The sequence below is a fragment of the Gymnoscopelus braueri genome, assembly GCF_963280865.1.
Source record: "Gymnoscopelus braueri genome assembly, chromosome: 23".
In the NCBI taxonomy this organism is placed as follows: domain Eukaryota; kingdom Metazoa; phylum Chordata; class Actinopteri; order Myctophiformes; family Myctophidae; genus Gymnoscopelus; species Gymnoscopelus braueri.
The window spans coordinates 24,948,303-24,956,604 of record NC_137625.1 but is presented as its reverse complement, the minus strand read 5'-3'; the positions used below and the strand labels follow the sequence as shown (position 1 = coordinate 24,956,604).

At 41.1% G+C, this 8,302-nt stretch overlaps 1 protein-coding gene across 2 annotated transcripts; it reads left to right on the top strand.

Annotated features, from left to right (window-relative positions):
• The first annotated feature begins 80 nt into the window (after positions 1-80).
• Positions 81-7,208, top strand: parp12b (poly (ADP-ribose) polymerase family, member 12b). 2 transcript variants are annotated; one of them, XM_080420808.1, is made up of 8 exons: positions 81-465; positions 1,538-1,673; positions 2,585-2,828; positions 3,439-3,540; positions 3,888-4,014; positions 4,110-4,278; positions 5,006-5,126; positions 6,399-7,208. In XM_080420808.1, exons 1-8 carry the CDS (start codon positions 131-133, stop codon positions 6,500-6,502), a joined length of 1,338 nt encoding a protein of 445 aa, XP_080276934.1. In that variant the 5' UTR covers positions 81-130; the 3' UTR covers positions 6,503-7,208. The 2 variants fall into 2 exon arrangements, with proteins under 2 accessions (XP_080276934.1, XP_080276935.1); XM_080420809.1 differs by having other exon boundaries at positions 81-469; positions 1,542-1,673.
• The last annotated feature ends 1,094 nt before the right edge of the window (positions 7,209-8,302 follow it).

Genomic DNA, 8,302 nt, shown 5'->3' with positions numbered 1-8,302 from the left:
CTACACTTAAGAAACAAGCCCAAAACAAGCAACTTTACAGAAAAACAAGCCCAAAGTCGCTTATAACAAGCAGACCTGGCAACACGGGACCCACTTCCGCTGTGTGTGGCTCCCAGACCCAGACAGTAAAATGTCTAATAGCTATGCTAGAATCATTCATTATGCCACCAGTGTCCTGTGCAGCAACAAAGGCTCCATGCCTCTCGTCGAGCTCCACAAGCAGGTCTTCCAGCGCTTCGACATCACCGAGGACGAGTTCTTCTGCTACATAGTGAAGAAGTGCCCTCGCTTCTTGGTGGTGAAGAAGAGCCAGGAGGAAGAATGGGGTACCACCGACTGTGCCATTGTGGCCAAGACGTCCCTGCGACTGTGCAGGAGTTACTCCAAACAAGACTGTACCGATTGTCAGAATCTGCACCTGTGCAGATATTTCGTTTATGGGAACTGCAGATATGGGAAAGGAAGGCAAGTTAAAGGATCAATGTTTGATAGTCTTGGATCAAGAAGACCATCATAGATTTTTCATAGTATTTGTTATCGAGTCTGACTTTTACTTTCGTATCTACGATAGTCTTGGCTAGCACCCCCCCAGTGCGTCCTGCACTTTCACCAGTAAAGCCCGTACTTCTCCGTAAATGTACAGAAAATATATAGATAAGGTGCTTAACCGATTGCCTCAAATGTTAACTAGCGTTGCGGAGTCTTTGTGCAATGTATTAGCCCGTATTCTTCAATAGATATGTGTTTTAATCCCGTCTGTGGCTGAACGCCATTTCCCCCCTTGTTTACTTCCTGTTTACATTGAGTGTAATTCTGGCTTTCACCGGAAGCGCCCCGTCACTACCGCCCATTGAGGAATACAGGGAACTGCCGACAGAATCCGACACAGACGGGATTAAAACACTTCTATATTGAAAAATACTGACTAATACATTGCATAAAGAGTCCGGACCGCTAGTTAACATTTGGGGCAACCGGGTAAGCACCTTATATATATTTCTTTTGTATATGTAGGGAGAAGTACAGGCTTTACTGGTGAAAGTCCAGGACGCACTGGGGGGTGCAGGCCAAGACTATCGTAGATACGAAAGTGAAAGTCAGACTCGATTAAATACATCTATGATAGTCTTGATACATGGCTAAATGTTTGGGCTGTTGACTCGGCAGTACTGTCACATGTATGAATGTTTAGTGATAGCAGCCTCCCCTCCCTGCGGCTACACACTATAGAGTTCTGCTACACTCAGTGAAGAGCAGATTTTTCTGCCAGCAGGCCTAACATATTTCACATTCAGCTCAGGAGTCAGGATGGTGTAAAAGCTGTTGATTAGGGAGACCATCTCCAACCACTGCAGATGTGCTAGTTATTATAATGTCTTAACAGATTGGTTGAAATAACGTCTTCTTAGTCATTAAAATTTCAAATGGATAAATTAACCCTGAGAATGTTTTACTGTGTACCTGTTTAGTTATGAAACGTAATGCATTGTCTAGAGAGTAGACAGTGATGATCACCTTATATCTTTGTTCTCTGTAGGAAGCCATGCAAGTTCTCCCATGACGTACGTTCAGATCACAACTATCCTTTGCTGAGAGAGTGCACTTTGCATGAGCTGAGTGAGGATGACCTGTTTCTACTGCTGCTGCAGAATGACCCCAGCCTGCTGCCCGAGGTAACCCCACCTACCCCACACCTCACACACATACACACAAGACACTTGCATTTTAATTCCAAAAATTATAAATGAAAACATTTGTCTTTCAAAGTTTGGCAGCTGCTTCCCTTGTAGATACCCCCAAGCTGGACATACAGTGTGTCCTCAAAGGGAATCAACCAATTCATTATTGAAACACATTTTCTTGTTATCCAATGTGATCTCAATTTAAATGTGGGACGTTTTTGCGTTACAGGTTTTTCTCCTGATAGGCGTGGTGCTTCTATCTGCCAGTGTGTCAGTGCTATAGCTGGTCTTGCTTTCATTTTCACTTCTGCTCTTTCTCAACCTGTCTGGACAGGGAAGAACCCAGAGTAGTTAACGTGCATCCTGTTATTTGTGGAACGGGAGGTAAGGTGTACAAGTGCAGCTTCAGTGAAATGACGGTCCTCTTTGATTGGATGATGCACCTGTGAATGTGAAGCAGTTTCACTCGCTACAGTAAAGAGTAAAAAAAGACATACTGTAGTCCATAGTGTAGTTAGTAAAGTAGTTCAAGTGTAAACCAATTCAAGACAAAAAAAAGAAAAATGTAAAGCCCAGATGGGGTGAAGAAGTGGATGAAGAAAAGCCTTGAGGAACCTGGGGGAGAACCTGTATCTTTTTAAAACATCAAAAGAAAAGAAAACAAACAAACAAAAAAGAAAATATAAAAAAAAAGCACCCTGTTGATGTGCGTATGGCCTGAGGGAAGTGTCCGTGTCCAGTGAGGTAAAGTAGAACACTTAAGTGTGTGAGGTTTTATTACTTTTTGTTTGATTTCCCTAACCCTCTGACAGTCCAGTACAGTATGTTGACATTGTGTGGCGGCATGCAGAGATGTTGCCAAGGTGGTTCTCCCTTAATGTTGACGTGTGCCCCTCGCGCAGGTGTGTTCTCACTACAATAAGGACACTGGACCGTATGGCACCTGTAGATTCCGAGACGACTGTGCCAAGGTGCACTTGTGCATGCACTATGTGCAAGGCGATTGTCTGTTTGGCCACAAGTGCAAGCGGCAACACGTCTTGGAGCAACATGGATGCCGTATGCTGGAGGAGAGGGGCCTCAGTGGGGACATCATTCATGACCTGCCTTTCATCTACCAGAACATTTACCACCTCACCATATCAGGTGTGTACAAAATCTATACTGATGATCTGCATTTTGGTACTGAGAGGTACAGATGACACCAAAGTAAACTTTGTGACTATAAAGGTGATTATACAGTGCAAATAGTAGGTACTTTCTTCTGTCAGAAAAAGTATGACAGACATGCAGTATATATAACTATATATTCTGACAAAATCTGTAATGTCACTTTTTCCTAAGACTGTATGACTGTTGTCCTCTAGGGAGAGGGAGAGAGAGGGTTGGAAAGAGAAATTAAAGTAATTGGGGAATTAAAGCGATTGGAAACATGGAACATGACCTTTACTTAGAATTGCTATATACTTTGTGGAAAATCAATTACAGTAGTGTCAAACATCATATTAACAACAAAACAATGTTTTGTTGTTAAAAGTATATTTGCAGACCATCAGGCTTCTGATTATAACCATATTATTAACATTAACACCCATGCTCACACTTGCGCCATCATATAGCAACATTGAATTCATCGTGGGTCTCACAATTGTGTTTTTAATGAATTCCTTGTTGATTTCTTTTTGTTGAGAACAGAAGAACAGAAAAAGACACTTATTTCTTGTGTATTCTTGCTATCTCTTGATTTGAATGTTAGAGAACGTGCCTGACCCACTCTCAAGGACTCTATCATTGACTCAGATAGATGAGAGGAATGAGATCTGCCTACATTTCATCCGCAATCACTGTAGATTCCAGGGTGAGCTTTTATTTAACCCTATACAGTCGCTTTGGATAGTCTTTTCTGATTGGCTGCGGTGGCACCAAACCCACCCTTGCAAAGCATAATCAATGTTCCCACTGAATGATAATCACTATCAACACCACTTTGCACCCCCACTATTGCAAGTCCCCTTTGATTTCACTTGGTGGCGACAAAGGATAAATATGGATGAGCGTGTGGCTATATCATATATTTATATGCTGTTTGCAGAGACACAACATTTGGGATTATACTGTAAAGCTATGGGTCACTCACTGATTTCCCCTTAGAAGATATTTCAATTTTTTAAAGTAAAAATTCTTGTTATTTCATGCTTCTTCTAGACAAGTGTGTACGTGTGCATTTTAACCTTCCCTACAAGTGGGAGATATTTGAAGGAGACTGCTGGAGGGATCTGAAGAACATGGAGGAGATTGAGCGTACCTACTGTGACCCACGCAAAACACAAAGGTGACAATGTAAATCCCTCCTCCCAAAATGTGCTCATCAATGAACGTGAAAGTAAAAAATAGTTGCTGATTCTCTTGATGGTATTTCTCTCGCAGCCCGGGTGCAAGGCCCGTGGACTTCCTGGCCATGACACGGGAGTCTGTCCCGGTTCGTCGTCTCTCCACAGTTTCTTCCGTGACTAAGCCGGCCCACTACATCCTGACCACCGAGTGGCTGTGGTACTACAAGGGCGACCACGAGAACTGGGTCGAGTACGGACGGCCGGTGGGTCATTTTCGTTAAGACTTCATCCCTACCAAGCCCCAATGGCTGACATTCTGTGGAGAACCCTAATTCTCAAACCTCTACAAGGAGAGTAATATTAACCCATTAAGACCTGAAGCCGATTCTACAAAATGTCTTCTAAATCCCAACAGTTTAAAAAAACAAAACGTATATTGTGCTGTGATAATAGTTGTTTTCAAACTTTTTCATTATTGTCAAGGACCCCCAAAATTATATGTATTTGGCCGCCGACCCCCACCTCAAAATATTTTGTTCCAGGGACCCCCCAGAAGGAAAGATTTGAGTTAAAAATGTTCGCTTTAAAAGATTATAAATATATTAATTTGTAAACATTTTCTCGATTTAAAAAAAATAGCAGATATACAAGCTTGTTGCGCGGCACTCGGTGCCGCGCTATGAGCTTGTATATCTGCTATTTTTGAATAGCCAAAGTGTAAAATAATGCTTTTTTTAGCTAAAATCTAAAAAGTGATACAGATGTGTTCCAGGTCTTGGGGATTGGGGTGACTATAGCCAAGTAGTTTGAGCACAATTGCTATCGCAGTCAATTAAATAATCCCCTTGGGGATTAATAATAATCATAATAATAATCACATGTAATCTGTATTGCATAAACTGCATGAAAACGGATAGTTTTTAAATTCAGCCACAATTTCAGAATGAGTAATAGAAATGAAAGACTTAATTTGTGTTCTTCCTCGATTAGGATGATAAGCAGCGCCTAACGTCAGTGACGTCCCGGGATCTGGAGGAGGCTTATGTCGCCGATAACACAGCTGAGATCACAGTGATGAAAGGCCAACGCCAGTACTACCTGAGCTTCCAAGGTAACGGCTCTCCTCTCTGTCCTGTCCCATCATTAGGGATGGGTATTGGCAAGAATCTCACGATACGATACGTATCCCGATACTTGGGTCACGATACGATTATATCACGATATATTGCGATACGATACATATTGCCATATATTACGATATTGTTGCGATATATTGCGATATCACGATATATTGCGATACGATACATATTGCAATATATTGCGATACGATACATATTGCGATATATACATATATCACAACTACATATTGTGTGTATATATATACACTACATATTGAGTAGCTGCAGATCAGTGATAGGTTCTTTGAATGTTTTTTCATAAAGCCTGTATCTGAAAAAAAAAAAAAAAAAAAAAAAAATCGCGATATGGTGGCCTGGAGTATCGATACAGTATCGCGAAATAAAATATCTATATATATCGCGAAATCGATAATATTACCCATCCCTACCCATCATGCTCCATCAGCAGGGTCCAGGAAACTAAATCCTATTTAGAAACTACACTGAAAAGGATCGCCACACAGTGAAATCCTAGGTGTTAACTTATCCATTTGTAACTCTTGACAGTGTACAAATCTAACCAAATGAACCCGTAAGATCCATTTGGACACTCTCAGTGTGAAAGCTGCAATTCGTAAACTTTTATGTCCTACCTGAGTCTCCCGCATGAGACCAAATTTCTACCACTCATCCCAAGGGGCAATTCCTACTTTGCCACTGGCCAGGGGAGATATTGTGCTTATGAGCTTCAGGCAGCACTGCGTGTCAACCAGTTGGTGTCCTACCCGTCTGAATGAAAAACGCATCTATTTGAAACCTTATCTTCATATAATTGGTCTTCACTAATGTATTTTATAAGATGGTGCCATTTCTGCCTATACACTCTTTGTCTCAGAGGTAGGCTGTGGACAGTTCAGAAACCTGCCTAGCAATAACCTCATCAGTCCCCCTCTCCAATGAAAACTACTGTACAGCCTTTCTCTTCCCGGAAAGTTAGAATGTTGAAATTGAGTTTGGATTGTTTGAAAATCTGCCTACCGATGGTCATTTCAAACAAGATGTCACAGTCCACCTAAGATACAGAGAGGTGTGTGTGTGTGTGTGTGTGTGTGTGTGTGTGTGTGTGTGTGTGTGGTACTGTCCTAAAGTGTAGTGAGCATTAGTAAGGAGCCATGGAGACTATCTTGAAAAAAAAGGTGAACTGTTCCATTTAGCACTGCCCCCCTTCTGCATCTTTATCCTGTTCTCCTCGCTCTTTGTTGCAGACATGTACCAGCGGAACCTCAAGCACAACACCAAGAGGAAAGTGAGGCGTCTGCCGAAGTTCATCTCCATCAGAGAGGTGGAGAAACTGGCGTCCGCTCTGTAGAGGAGGACACACTTCCTTCCCGGAATAAAAGAGTGCCTTAACTCTGCCTATCTAGTTGAGGGACAGAGATGTTTGCCTTTATTTGACACAGACACCTCTCTGCACTGGACCTGTGTCCATGCAGTAAACTCTGGAGTGCTAATTTATCTGTTGAGAGTGTAACAAGATAGGGTCTAATTATGGTGTGGCTTCCATGTGGACCTCGGACTTCGTATGATGTCAGTACTATCTATGACATCAGTTGTCTCCATATTTTGGTGAAGTTTCAGCCCAGTCTGACCTCCTTTGACTTCCAGTATGAAATTTTAGTTTTAAGAAATAAAGATTTTCCAAAAGTATCGACTATATGTAAAAAATATTTACATATTTTACTTTGCCTACAGTGTTACATGAAATGTGGCGCTGATGCATCAAGTGGTTTGCAAGATTAGCTACGGACACACACACACACTAGTTAAATTAACACTCCAACTTTTGCAATAGAGAGCTCTTATGAAAGCACCTTGCTGAAAAGTGTTGTTTAATTTTTATGCTTCAGTGATAACGCTTCTGATGTTTTGTTACATGTGACTGACTTTTCTTTTGTGTTTGTTTATAATATTATCAAAGCAGTAGAATTTGAAGGCTCAAGTGTAATGCACTGACAACGAGAGGATATGGAAGTACGTTCTATTTGCCTTTTTTGACTAAATACATATTAAGGCTGTGTCTGTTGTCTTTATTATTCAAATTGTAATTTGCTTGTAAGGTCACTAGGTCAGTATGAACTGAGCAACAAAAACGTGATGTTTCAACTGTAAAAATCTTTTTGCTATAAATACTGTATATAAGCCATATCCATCTACAGGTTACAACTTACAGCTAAGCAGATTGCATCCATCCATACAATGTAACATCATTTATTTATAACCACCTGATAAGTGATATTAGTTGATACATATAGTAGTGATATTAGTTGATACATATAGTAGACTATCTGTCAGTCAAGTCATTCCCCCATGGCCCCTCACTCTCTATCTCACACACACACACACACACACACACACACACACACACACACACACACACACTTGTGTCTTCCTGCCCATTCCATCTAAGTGTAGCCTTCATCTCTGCCATTAACTTTGAAAGAGGACTGTCAGGGTTGGAGATCGATTCTCTGCATAAATTATGCACTTTATCCTCTGAATAAATCGAGCCTTTGTGGACAGTGCAGCTTACTGTGGAGTGTGGAGCCAAAAAAAAGTGTTTTAAGTACATTTAGACCCAATGATCAATAGTGGCTGTTACAGAACGGGGCATAAACTGGCACAGAGACCCTGATGTGCCCCGAATGAGTAGAAACTACAATCGGTCCATTGCAGTGGTTCACAAACGTTTTGGCTCGAGACCCAAAAGGGAAATTTGATGTCTCCCTGCTGTGACCCAAACTAGTGAAAATATTTTCACTACTTCTTAGACATTTGTTTTCTTAATTATGGAATTTCTTGGATTTTTGGCATTTATTTATGAAACTATTTTGAAAAATGTTTCGAATTCATGAACATTTTAGATAAAAAATGTAAAAAAAATAATAATGTAGGAAACAAAAAATAAGAGGATATTTACTTGTGACCCACAAAAAACGTTCCGCAACCCACAAATGGGTCCCGACCCACTGTTTGGGAAACAGTGGTCTAGAGGACTGTCTTGATTGGTGACGTTTCACCCTGAAAATGAATGAATTAACGTATGAACTGAAGAGGAGTACGAGCTTTCTTTTTACACCTCTTACTGCGAGGGAAAGGCAGACTAGCGCAC

Excerpts from the sequence above, each read along its gene's own strand:
- parp12b (XM_080420808.1), top strand. The coding sequence starts at position 131 with ATGTCTAATAGCTATGCTAGAATCATTCATTATGCCACCAGTGTCCTG. Across the intron at positions 3,541-3,887 it reads CAATCACTGTAGATTCCAGG|ACAAGTGTGTACGTGTGCAT; the intron begins GTGAGCTTTTAT and ends TGCTTCTTCTAG. Across the intron at positions 4,279-5,005 it reads GGGTCGAGTACGGACGGCCG|GATGATAAGCAGCGCCTAAC; the intron begins GTGGGTCATTTT and ends TTCCTCGATTAG.